This window comes from Nomascus leucogenys, chromosome 2, assembly GCF_006542625.1.
Source record: "Nomascus leucogenys isolate Asia chromosome 2, Asia_NLE_v1, whole genome shotgun sequence".
NCBI classification, from domain to species: Eukaryota; Metazoa; Chordata; class Mammalia; order Primates; family Hylobatidae; genus Nomascus; species Nomascus leucogenys.
Genome location: NC_044382.1, coordinates 140,824,723 through 140,846,996, shown reverse-complemented (window position 1 = coordinate 140,846,996; position 22,274 = coordinate 140,824,723). Strand labels below are relative to the sequence as shown.

Below are 22,274 nucleotides of genomic sequence, written 5' to 3'. Positions count from 1 at the left end.
TACAGGATCTGGTTTATCAGCCACTGGGGAATCAAGGTCACTGAATCTGAGCTTTTTAAAGGAACACAGCATTTTCATTCTTCTATAAAGAATAAAGCCCATCCCCAGAATGGTGTACACAACTATAATCCAATTCTTTCTGACAAGTGTCAATTCTACTTTACGATAATCAAGGACCAAGGAATCCGCCAAGCAACAGACTCTAGAGTGAAAAAGCCACCTAACAGTCCTTGCTTTGCCAATCAATGCACCAACATTAAGACAAAAGAGGCCACAAAACTAAAGTATCAGGTAACAATTGCAGAATGAGGAGATTCGGTGGCAAAGCCAATGTAACCACACATATTTCAACAGTCCCTAAGGATTCCACCATACTAAAGCACAAGGCTACAGTAGCCAGGCTTCCATCTTAACAGGGATATGCAAAAGATAAAGTCAACTGCTGCCATGTCTTTGTGTTTTGGATAATTTTTTTGAGACAGGGTCTCAGTCTGTTGTCCAGGCTAGAATGCGGTGGTGTGATCACAGCTCACTGCAGCCTCAAACTCCTGGGCTCGAATCAGCCTCCCAAGTAGCTGGGACTACCAGTGTGCACTACCATGCCCAGCTAATTTTTTTTTTTTTTTTTTTTTTGGTGAAGACACGGATCTCATTGTGTTGCCCAGGCTAGTCTCAAATGATCTTCCTGCCCTGGCCTCCCACAATGCTGGGATTAAACCACCATGCCCAACACTTGCCTTTGTCTTTAACTCTAGATACCAACAGCAAATACAAATAGAGAACAAGTGCCATTTACAATTAGGGGTATTCAACTAATTCAACAAATGAGTGGCTACCCTGTGCTATGCTAGGCCATGAAAAAAATCCAGGAAGAAGTGGGCAGGCTGAGATGAATGCACCTTGAAGAACAGAAGAGATTTAAATAGGCAGAATAACAAAGGAGGCCTGAGCAAAAGCTAAGCAGCAGAAGAGAGTAAGAAAATGAAGACTAGTTTCATAAAATTTTTTCTTTGAGACAGAGTTTTGCTCTTGTCGCCCTGGCCGAAGTGCAATGGCACAATCTCAGCTCACCACAACCTCAGCCTCCCGGGTTGAAGTGATTCTCCCACCTCAGCCTCCCGAGTAGCTGGGATTACAGGTGCCCACCACCACGCCCAGCTAATTTTTGTATTTTTAGTAGAGATGGGGTTTCACCATGTTGGCCAGGCTGGTCTCGAACTCCTGACCTCAGGTGATCCACCCACCTTGGCCTCCCAAAGTGCTGGGATTACAGACGTGAGCCACCACGCCCAGCCTGACAAATTTTTTAAATAACCATTACAACCTGAGACAAAAAACAACTTTACTTGAAATTAGCAGCTTTCTTCTCTCTGCTTCTTCATGCAAATTCCCAATAATGTATATGGATCAAACTCACCGAAACAACACAGTCAACTACAGGCTTCTTAAGAACACTTTCGGCTGTCTCCTTCAGTTTGGACAAAAGCATGGCAGTAACTTGCTCAGTGGTAAAATTTCGCTCTTCCTCCATATATGTCACCTGCAAGAAAACAACACAGGGGCCTAGACTTATTATATTTCTTTCTTCATGTCCTAGATGAACAATGCTTCCCATTATCAAAGCAACATTATCTCAAGAGGGGATTGAAAAAAAAAAAAAAAAAAAGCTAGTTTTTGAAGTAATACCTTGAAGGTCACTTTTAGCTTCTTTTTTTTTTTTTTTTTTGGAGGTAGGGTCTCTCTGTCATTCTCTCTCTCTGGAGCGCAGTGGCATGATCACAGCTCACTGGAGACTTAACTTCCTGGGTTTAAGCAATCCTCCTGCCTCAGCCTCCCAAGTAGCGGGGAGCAAAAGCACATGTCACCATACCTAGCTAATTTCTTTTTTTCTTGTAGAGACAGGGTTCTTGCTTTGTTGCCGATGCTGGTCTCAAAACTCCTGGCTTCAAGCAGTCCTCTTGCCTCGGCCTCCCAAAGTGCTGGGATTACAGGCATGAGCCACAATGCCTAGCCTATTTTAGCTTTCAACCAAACACGATACTTGCAGATGAATGAGCAGTGTAAAACAACAAATCTTAAGGAAAGTTCCTTTGCAAAGACAAATCAGTGTAGCTCACCATGACCCACACTGCCCCTCCATAAAGAGGCTGCTGGTAGAAACTATTTTAATGTCTGACATACTATGTGTATTTTAATGTGTTTACTGTTTATTATCCATCTCCACAATTAGGATTCAATCTAATACGAGGACATGCATTTGTCTGATTGTTCACTGCCATAGCTCCAGCACCTAGAACAGGACCTGGCACAATAAATACTGGTTGAATTAAATAATAAAAGATGGGCTAGGTGCAGTGGCTCACACCTGCAGTCCCAGCATTTTGGAAGGCTGAGGTGGGCCAATCACTTGCAAGACCAGCCTGGCCAACATGGTGAAACCCCATCTCTACTAAAAACACAAAAAATTGGCTGGGCGTGATGGTCCATGCCTGCAATCCCAGCTACTAGGGAGACTGAAGCATGAGAACTGCTTGAACCCAGGAGGAGGAGGTTGCAGTAAACCTAGATCATGCCACTGCACTCCCGCCTAGGCGACACAGTGAGATTGTCTCAAAAAAAAAAAAAAAAAAATTAAAGTAAGTAACAATAATGAATGAACAAAGCTTCAAGATAAAGCCCTATTCCAGATAAAAGTCTGCAACTTTGATAACAGTTACGAATTTTAAATGTTGAAAGACTGCCTAAAACAATACCAACCCATCCCACACGCCCATATTCCCCAATTACAATCCAGAATAGAACATGTTGCTCTTTTCTTTTAGCTGCTGCCCTAACTCAGCTTGCGTGCCACCTTCTCACTCCCCAACCCAACCACAATTTATTACGGTTTAGAATTGAACAGTTCTTACTTTATTGCATGATAAAGATGGGGAAATATCCCTCCTGGTGCCCTTTCTAAATTATCTCTTTCTTCCCTGCTATTTGCCTAATTCTGAGGTCAATTCCACCGCTTTCAGACTTGCATCTACTTGTTTCCCAAATCTTCTTCCTAGTCTTTTTCTCCTTTGGTTCTTGCAATGCTTATGACTAAATCTGACAATACCTATCCTATTTATTTTATTTATTTATTATTTCTAGTAAGTATTGCACATTTCTTCACCTCCCTTTTTAACCCCTTTCTCTCTCCTGTGCTTCAGCTTCACCTTTTACTATCCCATTCAAACTGTCCTTAATTACCACAGATATTTTAAGTCACCATTCTTTAGTTTTCACAATTTTTCACTCCTAAATACAACTAAATTATCGGCTACACTGCAACAGCAGATTACCTTTTTCTCATGGTTCTCAACATCTCTTGGCTTTCCAGCCTGTTCTCCTGATTCTTGGCCTCCAAAACCAAATCTCTCCATAAACTCACCTGCCTGGAAAGCCAATCACGCCCCCACCCCGCCTAGTGAATTCCTCTTACTACCTCTGAGTGCAAGAAAGGCAAATGTGTCCACCCTATCCATCTCCCAGCCTCTTAGCTCTTTTCTGTGATCAGTTCACTGCATACTTCACAGAGACTCCACTAGATGTACCAGAGATAAAGATCAAACTCACTTTTCCCCAAAAGAACATCTCTTTCTAAATTAAGACCTATCTCCAAGAAGTATGCCCATCTATCTGCTAGTGACTTACAACTGTGATTCCTGCCAGGCGCGGTGGCTCACGCCTGTAATCCCAGCACTCTGGGAGGCCGAGGCGGGCAAATCACAAGGTCAGGAGTTCGAGACCAGCCTGGCCAACACAGTGAAACCCTGTCTCTACTAAAGATGCAAAAAACTACCCAGGCGTGGTGGCATGCGCCTGTAATCCCAGCTACTTGGTAGGCTGAGGCAGGAGAATCGCTTGAACCCAGGAGACAGAGGTGGCAGTGAGCCAAAATCACGCCATTGCCCGCAACCCTGGGTGACAGGGCAAGAGTCCATCTCAAAAAAAAAAACAAACCAAAAAAAAACTGTGATTCCTTTGCCTGCTCTTCCAGAAGTCATTCCCTAAAATCATGCTAAAAAGCCCACTGCATCAGTGAGCAAAACAAGCAGCAATGGCAGTATTAATTTCAAACCATCACTACCCAGGCCTCCAACCCATATTAAGAGCACCACACACGGCTCCCAACCAAAATCCAGATCATTCAAAAAATGTCAAATAGTCTTTACTAGAAAAAAGCTTTCCCTAAGCATCTGTAAGCATTTTCATTACAATCTGACATCAGAAAGGTACAGATAGATATTGAACTGATAAAATATAATAATGCATTTTAATTATAAGGCATTAACTTGACAACCTTACCTTTATACCTGTTAATCCTGTAGGCAACTGCACAATATCATATGCAAGGTTAGATTTTTCTGCCTCCACAAATGGATCAGAGAATGCTCGGCCATGGAATCTTTTAAATCCTTGGACTGTGTTCTTTGCATTAGAAATTACCTAAGAGAAAGAACATCAAAGAGTGGAAAGACTACTACTAATTTTTTTTTTTATTTCAACAGCCTCAGATTAAATTAGCAACATTTTAACTAGATAAATGGTGCCCACTAGCATGCGAAGTGAGGGATGAGGGATTTGCACCGGTCTCAGAGTGGCAGGGCTAAACATAGAGCCCTGCTCTTCCTATATCCCATGAAGTCAGGTCATTACACTTGCATAAGTATTTTCTGTTCTTAAACTTCTAATAAACATTTACATAAAATAATTTTTAGCCTTTAAAAATTGCCCATAGTTTATGGTTGAAAGTTTCCAGGAACCAACTCAGCAATACATAAATTGATTTAGAAATTCTAGTTAAGGCCGGGTGTCATGGCTCACGCCTGTAATCCCAGCACTTTGAAAGAGGCCAGGGCCTCATTTGAGGTCAGGAGTTCGAGACCAGCCTGACCAACATAGTGAAACGCTGTCTCTACTAAAAATACAAAAAATTAGCCGAGCATGGTGGTGCGCACCTGTAAGCCCAGCTACCCAGGAGGCTGAGGCATGAGAATCATTTGAACCTGGGAGGTGGAGGTTGCGCTGAGATAGGGCCACTGCACTCTCAAAAAGAAAAAAAAAAAAAACAAGAAAAAAGAAAAGAAAAAAAATTCCAGTGAAACAAATTTCTCATAAAGGGGAAAAAAAAAATCATACTAAGTAAACAAAAATGAACAGAAAAGGATATTGGGAGAGTATTATTTGTAATAGTAGATGCCTAGAAACAGCCTAAATGGTTAATAACAGAGAAATGCTTAAATAAATTATGGGATATTCATACAATGAAATATCAACAGGTAAAAGTTTTCAGAAGGTGGTAAGACAAATGTCTATATGATTTTTGGATAATGGTTGAACAAGTGACTTTCAAATTCCTTACACTTAATTTTATCTATGTTTTCTAATTCCTCTAGAATAAACTATCACAATTTATGAGGGGAAAATGCTGACAAAAACATTCAAAAAATTCCAGAATGACCTTCCGCTTAAGATTTACAGGCTCCTCCTCCCAATGCAGGAGATGTAGTAAGCTCCTGTATCAACCAGATGAAAGGGAACAGAAGTCCTTTCGTGAAACAGATGAGGCCTCCCAAATCATGCCTTCCTCGAGTAAGGTGCCAAACAGAAACTCTGTAACACAATAACTGTATCAACCTAGAACTGGGCAGCCAGTTTAGTATAGTAACTGTTTCTCAATCATGAAAAGCAGGTTTAAAAAACAGGAGCGATTTGCTCAAATTTTAGAAGGAAGAGATTTCAAAATGGCCCAATATTTTCTACCTGCTGTCTCCTAAAAGATCTTGAACGCTGTGAAAATGAACTATAGGCCAGACGCGGTGGCTCACGCTTGTAATCCCAGCACTTTGGGAGGCCGAGGCGGGCGGATCAGGAGGTCAGGAGATCGAGACCACGGTGAAACCCAGTCTCTACTAAAAAATACAAAAAATTAGCCGGGCGTGGTGGCGGGTGCCTGTAGCCCCAGCTACTCGGAGAGGCTGAGGCAGGAGAATGGCGTGAACCCGGGAGGCGGAGCTTGCAGCGAGCCGAGATCGCGCCACTGCACTCCAGCCTAGGGGACAGAGCGAGACTCCGTCTCAAAAAAAAAAAAAAATAAATTTTAGGCCCTGCCCCATTCAAAAACAGATTCACCCTATAGGGTTGCTCCAGGCTGAACCATAAGAAGGTCAAACATGCAACTCCTTAATTTTACAGATATCTCAGACACTTAGAATAACAGAACACTTGGGGTTCTCCTGCTCTGGTTATTCAGAAACCAGCAACTATGTCAGGTTCCTGGTTTACAGAGTAAACTACCAGCAAGTCCTTTAATGTATTTCTAGAGGTATGCTTTCCTTCCTTGAGAAACTTGTTTAACAAGATCAACACTTACCTTACATATAAGATGAAAGGCCCAACAAGACAGACTTAAGGAACATGTAAAATATCAAGGAACAAGCAAGCCTTGCTTAATAAGATCTGGACAAAATACACCCTGGCAGTTTGCATTAAACAGATTATACTGCTAATGCTATTTTAAGGCTATGTGCTTCTCACTGAAGCAGTGGTTCCTGGGTATCTGCAGGGGACTGATTCCAGGGCACCCCCTGAATTAGACCAAAATCCACAGATGTTCAAGTGCCTTATACAAAATGACATAGTATTGGCCTATAACCTATGCACATCCTCCTGTATACTTGAAGTTGTCTCTAGATTACTTATAATACCTAATACAACGTAAATGCTATATAAGTAGTTGTTACACTGGATTGTTTTTATTTGTATTTTTTATTGTCACAGTGTTGTATTTTTTCCCAAAAATATTTTTGATCCACAGTTGTTTGAATCTACAGATGCAGAACTCATGGAATTCTGAGGGCTGACTGTACATGAGAACAGAGAAGAGGTCTGTATCTGTCAGTTGTATACCCAGGGCCTACCAGTCATAGGCACATAATGGGCATTCAACTACTTGCTGAACACATGGATGAAGAGGAGAAATAAGTCATTTTAGGAAAAAAAATGAAACTTTACCTGGCTTTTAGCTGCTGCTCCAATTGAACGATTCTTAGGACCAAAAGAAATGCAAGCCCTAGAAGACAAACAAAACACTTAAGAATTAAATCTTACTGCAATAATAAATCCAAAAGCATAGCAGGCAAGACCTGAGTGTCAGCTAAAATGCCATATATTTTAATGGTACAAATCTATGATTTTGACCTTTCTATTGAGTAAATCTGTCCACGGAATGGGTTGCCTCTTACAACTGAGTCCTGTCATTTACATGCTGGAGCACAGATCTGATGTGATAACTACCTGTCTAGAATACTGAAGAGGTGGACTAGACAGTCTCTACCATCCTCTAATTATTTTTCAAGTCTCCTGTTCAAAATCCCAGTATAAAATAATGTACCCTCGCATCAATGTATCAATTAACATTTTTAAGACAGCTCACAACTTCACCAAGAATATAGTCTACAAACCCTGAAAACAACTCTCGCCCTATTAAATAAGTAAAAAAGTAATGTTTCTACAACTAGTTTGCAGGCACTCAATTTTTTTTTTTTTTTTTTTTTTTTTTTTTTAAGAATCTCACTCTGTCGCCTAGGCAGTACTGTAGTGGCCCTATCTCAGCTCACTGCAACCTCCACCTCCCAGGTTCAAGTCATTTTCATGCCTCAGCCTCCCAAGTAGCTGGGATTACAGGCATGCACCATCACGCCCAGATAATTTTTGTATTTTTAGTAGAGATGGAGTTTCACCATGTTGGTCAGGCTGGTCTCCAACTCCTGACCTCAGATGATTCACCCACCTTGGACTCCCAAAATGCTGACATTATAGGCGTGAGCCACCACACCTGGCCAGGACTCAGAATTTCTGACAAGAATCTTTAACCCCACTTCTGAACATTCTTCTAAATCACCAATTCATACACTATCTCCTGATTTAATCCATTTGCTGCTTCTTTTAGAAAGGCGAAACTGAAACCTGCTTGAAGGTTAAATAAAAACTCTGTGCTTATGCTTAAAAAGCGCAGTGGCTCACACTTGTAATCCCAGCACTTTGGCGGGCTGAGACAGGCGGATCACCTGAGGTCGGGAGTTCGAGACCAGCTAGGCCAACGTGATGAAACCCTGTCTCTACTAAAAATACAAAAAGTAGCTGGGCATGGTGGCATGTGCCTGTAATCCCACCTACTCAGGAGGCTGAGGCAGGAGAACTGCTTGAACCAAGGAGTCGGAGGTTGCAGTGAGCCGAGATCGTGCCACTGCACTCTAGCCTGGCAATAGAGCAAGACCCTGTCTCAAAATCAAAATAAACAAACAAAAAAAGGCATTAATAAGTCTAAGTAAATTTTGGCTGGGCGTGGTGGCTCACGCCTGTAATTCCAGCACTTTGGGGGGCCGAGGCAGGCAGATCACCTGAGGTCTGGAGTTCGAGACCAGCCAGGCCAACATGATGAAACCCCGTCTCTACTAAAAATACAAAAAAATTAGCTGGGTGTGGGGGCGGGCGCCTATAATCCCAGCTACTCAGGAGGCTGAGGCAGGAGAATCACTTGAACCTGGAAGACGGAGGTTGCAGTGAGCCAAGATCACGCCACTGCACTCCAGCCTGGGCAACAACAGCGAGACTCCGTCTCAAAAACAAAACAAAACGAAGAGTAAATTTGGCTGGGCGCAGTGGCTCAAGCCTGTAATCCCAACATTTTGGGAGGCCAAGGCAAGTGGATCACTTGAGTCCAGGAATTCAAGACCAGCCTGGGCAGCATGGCGAAACCCTGTCTCTATAAAAAAAAAAAAATACAAAAAAATTAGCTGGGCATGGTGGTGAGCACCTGTAATCCCAGCTATGGGGGAGTCATGGGGTGGGGGTGGCTGAGGCAGGAGGATCACCTGAACCCAGGAGACTGAGGCTGCAGTAAGCTGTGATCATGCTATTGCACTCCAGCCTGGGGAACAGAGCGAGCGAGACCCTGTCTCAAAAAAAAAAAAGATAGTAAATAAATTTATCCAGCATCATGCAATCTGAAAGCAACGAAGTCAGGACTCTAGGTGATGTCTGAAGCTTTGACTCTTATCCTCCCTGAACTCCTAATTCTTCCAAGTCAACAGAGTAAATAAGAGCTCTGGAACCATACTGCCTTGGTCCAAATCTGACTAAATTAGATGAACTATTGATTTGGTAGAAACATAAACTTAAGAGCCCTGTGGAAACTGGCAGAATGCTGGGCCTCCCTGGGCTTCAGTGGTCCTTTACAACCAATGGATAAGAACCCCTGTGAGCCAATCTCCCAGGGCAGCTACAGGAAGCCATGACTTCTATTAAATGACAGGAAGAACAAACATGGTATACCCTAGCACCTCATCAGAATTCCTCCAAATCCTAAGCTTTTGGGCCTAGAAAGTGCTGGGAGTAGCCCCTCAAAAGCAAAGGTTGTCAAGCTCAGCCTTTCTGCAACTACGCCACCAATCACTAAAACAAAATCTCTGTTTTAGATACTAGATGCAAAAAAAAAAAAAAAAAAAAAAAAAATCCTCAGTACCATGTAAATGTCTCTCCTCTCAAAGCCGGTATTACCCTTTAGGAAATTGCCCAAGGCAATCTTACCCACTTCCTCCACCTCAAAAAGGCTGCCTAGCATAAGCCTAATAATTGGCATACCTCCATCTTTCTAAATACCACCACATCTAAATTTCTAAGGTATATCCTACCATGACCCCAATCACAACATAACTAAAAGGCAATGTTACTCATCTTCCATTGTTTCCTGCAGCCCTTTTTCAAACCTTTATCTCCTCAAGACAATTACAATTCCCAACTTTCCTGCAAATCCTTCTGAAGGGTTAATTTCCTATTCTACATCAGTAACTCTGAAACTGTCTTGCTTCTAATTACCTTCCAAACAAAACCAACTACCAACAAATAAAACCTATATTCCTTAATATGGAACCTAAGGCCTCTCCCAGCCCAATCCCATTTTCCAGCTGTATTTCATCCACACAATCAACGTAAGTTGAATAAAATATCTCAATCTTCCTGCTCTGCTTATGTCACTTTTGACATCTGAAATACCCAGTACCTTCACGTATTCTCTAGAAATTCCACCTATTTTGTCTGTAAAGCCTTCTCAACCCACCCCAACTCCCAAATAAAAAGTAATTGTTTACCCGGCACGGTGGCTCACACCTCTAATCCCAGCGCTTAGGGAGGCCGAGGCAGGCAGATCACCTGAGGTCAGGAGTTCAAGATCAGCCTGGCCAACATGGCGAAACTCTGTCTCTACTAAAGATACAAAACAAAAAACAAAAAAATTAGCCAGGCGTGATGACATGCGCCTGTAGTCCCAGCTACTCGGGAGGCTGAGGCACCAGAATCGCTTGAACCCAGGATGTGGAGGTTGTAGTGAGCCAAGATCGCACCACTGCACTCCAGCCTGGGCAAGAGAGCAAGACTCAATTGGGTGGGGGGTAGGGGTGGTAATCCTTTTTACCTCTTAAAACTGATTGGACTTGGTTTAATTTCTACTTAACACCAACCACAAACCGAATTACATTATCAATGCTAACACACTTATTTCCCTTGCTAAAACAACGTTTTATAAGTCGTAAGTCACAACCCATGTGTGGGTCTAAAATCAATCAGGGGTTGGAAAAAGTCATGAACAGCAACTTAAATAGAAAACACGGCTGGGCGCAGTGGCTCACGCCTGTAATCCCAGCACTTTGGGAGGCTGAGGCATGTGGATCACGAGGTCAGGAAATCGAGACCATCCTGGCTAACACGGTGAAACCCCGTCTCTACTAAAAATACAAAAAATTAGCCAGGCGTGGTGGTGGCGGGCGCCTGTAGTCCCAGCTACTTGGGAGGCTGAGGCAGGAGAATGGCGTGAACCCGGGAGGTGGGGCTTGCAGTGAGCAGAGATCACGTCATTGCACTCCAGCCTGGGTGACAGTGCAAGACTCCGTCTCAAAAAAAAAAAAAAAAAAAAGAAAACACATGCATGCATTGCATGTGAAAGTATTGTTGTTTAATGAAGCTTTTCAGTTGTGTGTGTGCACGTATCAAGTCTTAATGAAAAATGTAAAATCTGAGGTCTTCGGTTACAGATAGATGCTGTCTAATGAAGTAGCCACTAGCCACGTGTGGCTATTTAAATTTAAATTATTTTAAATTAAATAAAATTTAAAACTCAGTTCTTGCAGTCAAGGTTGCAGTGAGCTATAATCATGCCACTGCACTCCAGCCTGAGTGACAGACTGAGACCCTGTCTCAAAAAAAAAAAAAAAATGTCCTGTTTCACCTACTGGAGCTGAAATCCAGTCAGCTACCTTTAAAATTATCTATTGATGTGAGATTAAAAAAAAAAGTCCTACTTCAATTAAAAAACAACAACTGAAAACAGAATACGATCAATTTGCTGAATTGGGTCAGTATGTAAAACAGCGCCAGGCGCGCTGGCTCGGGGCCTGTAATCCCAACCCTTTGAGAGGCCGAGGCGGGCAGATCATCTGAGGTCAGGAGTTTGAGACCAGCCTGGACAACATGGTGAAACCCGTCTCTACTAAAAATACAAAAATTAGCCAGGCATGGTGGCGTGCGCCTGTAATCCCAGCTACTCAGGGGGCTAAGGCAGAAGAATCACTTGAACCCGGGAGGCAGAGATTGCAGTGAGCCGAGATTGCACCACTGCATTCCAGCCTGGGTGACAGAGCGAACTCCGTCGCAAAAAAAAAAAAAAAAAAAAAAAGAGTAAAACAGCGCAAATTGAAGGATTTTGAAAACTAAAAGCTTACGGAAAGAAACCTAATATTTAAATGAGATGAATACTCAAAAAGATTAACTTGAATATTAGCGCTAGCACTAGAACCTAGGTTAATGCTTTTTGGTACAAGTTTACTGTAGAAAATTAGAAAACAGACAAGTATTAAGAAAAAAATAAAAATTATATATACTTCCACACCCCTCCCCCCACGATAGAGGGCCACTATTTAGGTAAATACTCCTATGTAATCCTAATAAATCTAGTAAGTCCTAAAAAAAAAAAAAAAAAGTAAAACTGATATACCACAATCAGGTTGCTTCTCCTCAACAAATGCTCTGAAAAGCCTTCAATGGCTGAATTATTGAGGATTTTGACATGGAATAAGCACGACAAGAATATTTAAAGGAAATATATCTACTACTTTCCAGTCAACAAGAACTTTCAAATTTTTCACAGTCTACATCCCTGATCCCCATAAGCAGGTCAAGCTCCCTTGTTTCATAGTTATCATTACAGAGCCTTCTGGTGCCAGGTGGTGTGCTAAGCATCCTACACTTGATAATCTTAAATTCTCTGAGAAATGGGATTAGTATAGAGGAAGAGCTGATTCAAGTCAAGTCAGTGTGCCCAGAAACGTATTAGAGTCTATGATTCAAAATTAGGACCGTCAGACTCCAAACCCCATGTATACACACATTTTGGATTTTTTTTCTGGTTTTGAGACAGGGTCTCTCACTCTGTCACCCAGGCTGGAATGCAGTGACTCGATATCTGCTCACTGCAACCTCCGCCTCCCAGGCTCAAGCAATCCTACCTCAGCCTCCCAAGAAGCTGGGACTATAGGTGTGTACCACCATGCCCAGCTAATTTTTTTTTTTTTTTTGAGACGAAGTCTCACTCTTGTCACCCAGGCTGGATGCAATGGCATAATCTTGGCTCACTGCAACCTCTGCCTCCCGGGTTCAAGTGATTCTCCTGCCTCAGCCTCCCAAGTAGCTGGGATTACAGGGACCTGCCACCACATCCATCTAATTTTTTTATTTTTAGTAGAGACAGGGTTTCCCCATGTTGGCCAGGCTGGTCTCAAACTCCTGACCTCAGGCAATCCGCTCACCTCAGCCTCCCAAAGTGCTGGGATTACAGGCACGAGCCACCCACACCCAGCCTCTTTTATTATTATATTATTATTATTACTATTTTTGAGATGGAGTCTCACTCTGTCACCCAGGCTGGAGTGCAGTGGCACCATCTCAGCTCACTGCAACCTCCGCCTCCTGGATTCAAGTGATTCTCCTGCCTCAGCCTCCTGAGGAGCTGGGATTACAGGTGTGTGCCACCACACCCAGCTAATTTTTGTATCTTTAGTAGAGGCAGGGTTTCACCACACTGTCCAGGCTGGTCTCAAACTCCTGACCTCAGGGTATCCACCCACCTCGGCCTCCGAAAGTGCTGGGATTACAGGCGTGAGCCACCACACCCGGCCAATTTTTGTACTTTTTGTAGAGATGGGGTTTCGCCATGTTGTCCAAGCTGGTCTTGAACTCCTGAGCTCAAGTGATCCCCCGACCCCGGCCTCCCAAAGTGCTGGGATTACAAGGGTGAGCCACCTCACCCGGCCAATTTTTGTACTTTTTGTAGAGATGGGGTTTCACCATGTTGTCCAGGCTGGTCCCTAACTCCGGAGTTCAAGTTATCCCCCCACCTCGGCCTCCCAAAGTGCTGAGATTACAGATGTAAGCCACCACACCCGGCCCTATTTTGTTTTGGTTTTGTTTTTGGGGTTTTGAGATGGAGTTTCACTCCTGCTGGCCAGGCTGGAGTGCAAGGGCATGACCTCAGCTCACTGCAACCTCCACCTCCCGAATTCAAGCAATTCTCATGCCTCAGCCTCTTGAGTGGCTGGGATTACAGGCATGCACCACCACACCCAGCTAATTTTGTATTTTTTAGTAGAGACAAGGTTTCACCAGGTTGGCCAGGCTGGTCTCAAACTCCTGACTTCAGGTGACCCGCCCACCTCAGCCTCTTAAAGTGCTGAGATTACAGGTGTGAGCCACCGTGCCCAGCCCCGTTATGTTTTTTAAGAGACAGTTCTCACTCTGTCGCCCAGGCTTGGAGTGTAGTACTCGATCATGGCTCACTGCAGCCTTGATCACTGACCTCAAGTGATCCTCCCACCTCAGTTTCCCAAGTAGCTGGCATACCACCACAGCCTGCTAATGTTTTAAATTTTTTGTAGAGATAAGGTCTCGCTATGTTGCCCAGGCTGGTCTCAAACTCCTAACTTCAAGCAATCCTCCTGCCTCGGCCTCCCAAAGTGCTGGGATAACAGGCATGAGCCACCACAGCCAGCCTTAATTCATTCCTACTTCTATCCTTCACTCAAACTATCTGAATCCTTTATTCCATGTATTATCTAATCCTATTTGTTCAAGTCTCACTCCAGCCTTTCCTCATCAGTTTAGCCTCCACTGCTTACATCTCCTTTGAACATGATATTTTAGGTCTGTATCACACAGCCTTGTCCATAATTGGACTCATTCTATTTACTGCTGATGTTATTCATATTTTAACTATATTGATTACAACTAGACAGCAAGAATCTCTATCTTACACTTCCTCTATACTACACACAATGCAAAGTCAATGCTGCTTAATCCATAAGAAGTACTCACACATTTGCTGCTTGACTGACATTGCTTTTCCTCCATTCCAAATTGCAGGGACTCAATTCAAATCAAGTTTAAGATCCCTCTGTTCTAATCTTTAAGTCCTAGAAATTACATCCTTTTTCAGCCAGACAATATCACTGTTTTCCCTTTCTTAAAAGAGACTGACCAAATATTTCTGCACACTCTGAGAGGATATTATGAACAGCTGCAATTGGCATAGGTCCTTTAAAAGGTATAGTTTCATTTCTATAAGTGTATGCATAGCTAGGCTCGGTGGCATGCACCTGTAGTCCCAGCTATTCAGGAGGCTGAGGCAACAGAACTGCTTGAGCCTGAGAGGCAGAGGTTGCAGTGAGCCAAGATTGCACCACTGCACTCCAGCCTGAGCAACAGAGTGGGACATTGTCTCAAAAAAAAAAAAAGGTACGCAGAACTACTCTCAGGATATTACAACAGCCGTTGCTCTAATTCACTTTCTTCAACAATAGGAGAAAATGAACTTTTCAGAGAAACCGCAATAATCAGACTATCAAATACAACTGACAGGCAAAACTGGAATGGAAATAGAGACATTAATCAGAGTACTCTCTGGTTACTGCATTAGCCATGGACTAGAAAGTACCAAAAAGAGCTGATACCCAACAGACCAAACAACTCATACTTTTGAGATTTGCAGTTCCTAAAAACAGCAAATTCCTCAGTAATTAACCTTTGCACTTTAAAAGTACACAGTTGTAGAACCCAAAAGGTAAACTTCCATAGATTTCATCTTACTGTCCTAATCTCATAAAAAATTAATAAAAAATACAAAAAGTAATAGTATTAGTAGCAAATACTCTGGCAGTATTTACTGAATCCCGAGCACTATGGCAAAAAAAAAAAAGGTATGAGTTATAGTTTGAACTCATAATTCTCATAATCTCCAATGAAGTAGAGAAATCACATCTGTTCCTACTGCAAATTAATCCCTTATATTTGTGTAAAGAATTCTGGCAATATTACTGAAACTTTAAGTATATACAGTATATCCCTTACCCTAGCAACTTCACCTCTGGAAATCTATACAACAAAAATAAAAGCATTAACATTATAACACAAATATGTAAGGCTACTTATTGAAGAACTATTTATAACAGCAAAAAGTTAGAAATAACTTGTTTGAAGAAAACGTGTTAGAGCCATAATAAAGAATTTTACAGGCCGGGCACAGTGGCTCACGCCTGTATTCCTAGCACTTTGGGAGGTCAAGGTGGGTGGATCACTTGAGGCCAGGAGTTCAAGACCATCCTGGCCAACATGACGAAACCACGTCTATCTAAAAATACAAAAATTAGCCGCGTGTACGCACATGACCGCAACAATGCACTCCAGCCTGGGTGACAGAGCCAAACTCCGTCTCAAAAAATAATCTTCCCACTGCACCTAGGTAAAAATCCTTATTATTATTTACAAGGCTCTGCCTAATTCCTCAGATTCATCTCACAGCATTCTCTCAAGCAGCTGTCATGGCTGCTCTTCAATCTATCAAGGATGCAGCTCTTCTTGCTCAGGTCTTTCCCACTTGCTGTTCCTTCTGCCTGGAACAACTCTTCCTCAAACCTACTGTGACCTCCAAGGTAAAATCCTACTCATCCTCAGGTCTCAGATGGTATTTCTTTCAAAGGACCTTCTATCCAACTTATTTCTGAGACAGAGTCTCGCTCTATCACCCAGGTTGGAGTGCAGTGCATGATCTCGGCTCACTGCAACCTCCGCCTACCAGGTTCAAGCGATTCTCCTGCCTCAGCCTCCAGAGTAGCTGGGACCACAGGCGCCCACCACCACACCCAGCTAATTTTTGTATTTTTAGTAGAGACAGGGTTCCACCATTTTGGCCAGGCTGGTTGCAAACTCCTGACCTCAAGTGATCCTCCTACCTCGGCCTCCCAGAGTGCTGGGATTACAGGTATGAGCTATCGTGCCAGGTCCTTCCATCCAATTTAAATTAGACCCGCTTATTCTATACTCTCACTGTATTCTGTACTTTTCCACCTTGCCCTTTACCACAGTTAGTAATTACTATATATTTTTGTTTAGTATTTGGTTTAATCCACCAGCCATGTCCATAATGGCATGACCTTATTTGTTCACCACAGTACCTCCAGTGCTTAGAAAAATGGCTACCACATCAGAGGCACTCAACATCTGATAAAATGAAGGAAGCCTAAATTGGGTAGAAAATCAAGGGTCTCTTCTGGATGAGACTCCTCTGGCTCCTCAAAAATCTAATCCAGATTGTTACACCCACAATCTGAAACAAGGCACTTCCACCATCATAAACCCTCTAAGACTTGCATCTCGTTTCCACTCTCACATTAAAACAAACCCACAACACGCAGTCTTTTTGTATGTATGAGCTCCAAATCCATTCCTCCATAACCGCTACCAAAAAAAAAAAAAAAAATTCAACCTTCCTGCTACCATTTTCTATTTAGCCCAAGACTCCAAAACAGAGTAATCAAAGTGAATCAGAATCATACAGTTCAGAAATTACTTGAAATGTATGGCATGCCTGTAAGTTAATGAAAACTATGAAGGAAAATATAAAGAAAACATGTAAGGAAAATTATTTAAATGGAATTTTCTTATCACAATTCCATGGTGTATGGGGTCATATATCACAGTGTCTTTGAGGCAAACTTTTTATCTGAAGCAACTCAGTTTCAAATAGAATTCATGGTATAATTGTTGTAGCTATTGTCTTTCTAAAAGAAAAACAGGAGCATGTCATAATAATCTAAAAGAAAGGATAGGAACACTGTTCTTCCCAATACTTGGGATTCTCTTCCTGTGCGCCCTTTGGAGCTAAAGTGTGTTCAATCACAGGGCAGGAAAGGACCAAAACACTAAATATATTAACTCAGCGCTTTAGCCTTTTCAATTCCTTATGGGAGACATTTTACAGACCAAGAAAACACGGATCCAAAGATATTCTCAAATAAATACTAAAATGCTTAAAAACCAACTTCAATGCTTAGAAAAAACTTCAGGGCACAATACACTCCCCTGGAGATGCCAAGTTAGACTACCCATTGTTAAAAAGTACAAACAGGGAAAATACACTGCTAAAAGGCACAGGGCTTTGGGGGAGTGATGAAGATGTTCTAAAATTGATTGCAGTAATGGTTGCACTGTTTTGTGACTACACTAAAAACGATCAATCCAACTGGTTAAATTCTATACTATATGAATTAAACCTTAATAAAGCTGTGCCGGGTGCGGTGGCTCACCCCTGTAATCCCAGCACTTTGGAAGGCCAAGGCAGGCAGATCACTTGAGGTCAAGAGTTCGAGCCCACCCTGGCCAACATGGTGAAACCCTGTCCCTACTAAAGACAAAAATTAGCCAGGCGTGGTGGCACACACCTGTAATCCCAGCTACTCGGGAGGCTGAGGCAGGAGAATCGCTTGAACCCAGGAGGCGAAGGCTGCAGTGAGCCGAGATTACGCCACTGCACTCCAGCGTAGGAAACAGAGTGAGACTCCTTTTCAAAAAAAAAAAAAAAAAAAAAAAAAACAAACAAACTTAATAGGGCTGTTAACAAGACTAAACTCAGCAAAGGGACAGCAAACTACAGTTTTGGCTTCTGGGATGAGTTTTCAGGGGAAGCACCTGGGTTAGGAGGTGGTGGGTGCAGAAATTTGACAAGTGGAAGGGAAATGTGAGACTTCTGAACAATCTAGTTTGGCTGAAACTGCTGAAGAAATGTGACAAAAATTGAGGGTGAAAATAATGGACCTTAGAATTGAGCCCCTGGGGCCGGGCACCGTGACTCACGCCTGTGATCCTAGCACTTTGGGAGGCCGAGGCAGGAGGATCACTTGAGGTCAGGAGTTCAAGACCAGCCTGGGCAACTCGACGAAACCCCGTCTCCACTAAAAATACAAAATTTAGCTGGACACGGTAGCACGCGCCTGTAATCCCAGCTCCTCAGGAGGCTGAGACAGGAGAATCGCACGAACCCCAGAGGCCAAGGTTGCAATGAGCCAAGATCATGCCACTGAACTTCAGCCTGGGGCGACAGAGCGAGACTCCATCTCAATCAATCAATAACAAGTGAGCCCCTGGGCAGGGCACGGTGGTTCATGCCTGTAATCCCAGCACTCCGGAAGGCCGAGGCTGGAGGACTGCTTGAGTCCAGGAGTTCGAGACCAGCCTGAGTGACATAGCGATTTCTACTAAAAATAAATAAAATTAGCCACGCCTGTAACGCCAGGTACTCAGGAGGCTGAGGTGGGAGAATCACCTGAGCCAGGAGCCAGGGAGGTCGAGGCTGCAGTGAACCAAGATCGCACCACTGCACTCCAGCCTGGGCAGCCAGAGTGAGACCCTGTCTCAAAAAAGAAAAAAAAAAAAAAAAAAAAAAAGAATTGAGACCCTGAATGGCAAATAATACAGAACTTCTTACAAGATTTTGCCTAAGAACATGACAATGGATTAAAACGTATCTACATGTATTCAAAAGGCAGACTCTTACTGTAACCAGTGAAAGACCTGAGTGACTCACCATTTTTTAGAGCTGTGTCTATGCTGGTCCCAAAACTTACTATGGGTTCTAGAAGTCAAGGCGGGCCCTTGAGCCACTAACAATTGTGGCCAACACGCTGGTTAGAATGCATTATCGTTAAAGTGCAACCCTATTGAGGGGTTAACGCGCACAAAACAGAGAATGACCCAATATAGTACAATATCCCGAAATAATGTGGAAAACAAAAGCGATTGCAAAGTTATCATACGAGCACCGATTTTATTAAATTCCTATCCGTGCCACCCCAATCTCAAGAGCCCGAGTCCATCCGGAACCCGAGCCTGAGGCTGCTCCAGCTCGCTCTCTTCCGGGCGCTGCCCCGCCCCCACTCACGTGGGACGCTCACCGCTCCACGGTCTCGCGGCTGGCAAGCCCCAGAACCCGTTCAATTCAACTATTATTAAGGGCCTGCTGTGTGCAAAGTTCTGAGTTTTCTGTTGGGCTCAAAAGACTCAGTACGACCTGGGCCTGGTCTCCGCCCTCCAGAAAAGGACCGCGATCCGTTTACACCCTAGGCCTGCAGTCCTTCCAGTTCCTACCCGTGCCCTCCGCTGGTCCGAGTACCGGCCAGAAGCCCTTCCTTCGGCCGACGGGCCACCGGGGAAAAGGCCTCGCACGTAGCACACACCCACGCTGATGGTGGGTCGCGGCCCCTAGTGTCCTAGTACCTACTGGGGTCCCTGACCCACCGGGACCTCGGCTCGGAACGGAGGTGACTCCTCGGCCGGCGTTCCCCAAGCAGCGAGGGTCCCAGACTGGAACAAGCATTAGCTCCTCACCCCAGTGCACGCGGCCGGCCCGGCCCACACTTACGGCGTGCAGCGGTCGCTATACTCATTAGCGATAGTCTCGATGCCGCCGGCGCGGGCCACAGCGACGTAGCAGCTTTGGAAGCCCAGGTCTATGCCCACCACCGACATGGCGCCGGCTACTGCTCGGGCTCGGGCCCGGGTCCGGCCACCGAGACAGGACACGGACCCCCGGCGGGGCTAGCGCGTGGAAAGCAGGCCTTTTGGGCCGAGGCTACTAAAGGGCGTGCGGTGTCCAGGCGAGCGCCTAAGTCCTTCCAGTGGGGACCGCAACCGAGAGCGCTGCTCAGGCCGGCTCCGGCTCACTGGCCGCAGAGGAGGCGCCGGTAGCGGGGGCGGAGAAGATCTCGAAAGATCTCGTTGCGACGAGAGCTGAGCCGCAGCACGAGAGCTACGAAAGAACAGAGTGTTCTCGCGATATCCCGGCTCAGACGCTTTTCCCCTTCAGGCCCCGCCCCCAGTACGTATGAATACGTCACGTCCTGGCTCGAGAACTTGGGAAAGGGCTGGGTGGCTGAAAGATGGCTGGGAAGCGGATCTGGCCAACCGAGCTTGCGCATGGAACCTGCGGCGCTGCACAGCTGCATAGAGATGTGGAGGACCTCCCTTTACCGTAGAAAGTAGGCGAGCCAGCTCGAGGCACTATACTGAGAAAGTGCTGCCGCCTACTTCCCCCGTTTTTCTTAGGGTGCCTTGCATTCCACCGTGTCGGTCCCCCAGAATGAGACGCAAGCTGATCTGCAGATCCCACAGGGTGCTTTCTGCTCTTCTCGGGGCAGGTTGGCCGGTAGGGGAGAAGGCCGCCATTGGAACGCGGCCCTTATGTCGGGTTCTGTCAAGAGTCTAAGATCGCACCCTCACCAGCGGAGGGAAGGAGCCCACTCCCAGCCACACCGCCTTGTTTTCTTTCGCTTAGCCTTGTCGCGCCGTTCTCTAAGCCACCAATGTCCTTAGATCAGATTGAGGGGCCCGCAGGAGTTAAGCCTTTAATCCACAGCACATTCCAAGCACCTACCCGGTGGTAGGCCCTAACAAGAACACAGGCAAGTGACACGCTGCCTGGCCTGAAAGGTCCGCTCAGACCTTTACATGAAGTTAATAAATATTAAGCTTCAGGGCCCCTCGCTTGTGGCCTCCTGGGAGAACAGGTAGTTGCTGAGTTGAGGAGAGGGGAAGCCAGCTTGAGATTAGGAAGCAAATCTATGTAAGCATTTCTAATAAATTACCCAGAGAGATCTAAGGAGAATCTGAGTCTCCAAGTCTCTAGTAATGTGTTGTGATTTGTCGTTTTAATTATTTGTTTTGTGTATTTTTAGGGCCCCCCAACGGTATATAAGTTTCACTTCTATAAAACCTGGATCATCCCCATCATGAGGGTGACTAAACAAGTAAAGGTGACCCCGGTACAGAATGGCAAGTGCTATATGCACAGAATGGTGGAGACTAGGACAACTTCCCAGAAAAGGAAAAGGCTGTGTTCAAGTTTGGAAAACTAACAATAGAGACTATAGTTTAAGGACTAAAAAGAAATTCTGTGTTGCTGGAGGGTACATCATGAGTTGGTCTCAAGGCTAGAGTACCTGCCCTTCAGCCATTTTAAAAGTGAATGAGCAAAGAAGAAATTACATTGCCCTGGTATGCCCTTCCCTTTAAATACCTGCATTTCCTGCCACCTCAGAAGGTACTTCACTCTATAGGAGCAACCCCAAACCTGGGTTGATTACCATTAAAACTTGCAAATGGCCACACAGTTTTCACATTTTGCCTAATTAAAACTTGTTTGTGGCCGGGCACGGTGGCTCACGCCTGTAATCCCAGCACTTTGGGAGGCCGAGGCGGGTGGATCACGAGGCCAGGAGATCGGGACCGTCCTGGCTAACACGGTGAAACCCTGTCTCTACTAAAAATTAGAAAAAATTAGCCGGGCGTGGTGGCGGGCTCCTGTAGTCCCAGCTACTCCGGAGGCTGAGGCAGGAGAATGGCGTGAACCCGGGAGGCGGAGCTTGCAGTGAGCCGAGATCGCGCCACAGCACTCCAGCCTGGGCCACAGAGCGAGACTCCGTCTCAAGACACAAAACAAAACAAAACAAAACAAAACCTGTTTGTTCTTAAACGACAAGTACCAGGTGCTACCTGTAAAAGGGTACTGGGAGTAAAAAGAGTGGAGGCAGCAAGGAACAGCCTTTGGAAAAACCAGAGCAGGGACATACTTGTACATTGTGTACCCATGTTCATAGTAGCTTATTCACATGTCCATTGACAGATGAATGAGTTTTCTAAATTTAGTGTATACGCACAACAGTACATTATACAGCTTTGTAAAGACAAAGGAATGAAAGTCTGGTAAATGCTACAGCATGAATGAACCTTGAAAATATGCTAAGTGAAAAGCCAAACAAATCAAAATTAATATTTTTTTATTTTTTAATTTTATATTCAAAATTTAATAT

At 44.3% G+C, this 22,274-nt stretch overlaps 1 protein-coding gene across 1 annotated transcript in view; it reads right to left on the bottom strand.

Annotated features, from left to right (window-relative positions):
• The window catches only part of HSPA4 (heat shock protein family A (Hsp70) member 4), a 57,875-nt gene extending 37,651 nt beyond the window's left edge, over positions 1-20,224 (bottom strand). The window contains exons 1-4 of the mRNA XM_030818846.1: positions 19,829-20,224; positions 7,045-7,102; positions 4,336-4,476; positions 1,418-1,540 (exon numbers count right to left, since the gene is read on the bottom strand). Of these exons, the coding sequence (XP_030674706.1) occupies positions 1,418-1,540; positions 4,336-4,476; positions 7,045-7,102; positions 19,829-19,935 (429 nt within the window). The 5' untranslated portion in view covers positions 19,936-20,224. The remainder of the gene's footprint in view (positions 1-1,417; positions 1,541-4,335; positions 4,477-7,044; positions 7,103-19,828) is intronic.
• Positions 20,225-22,274: the final 2,050 nt, after the last annotated feature.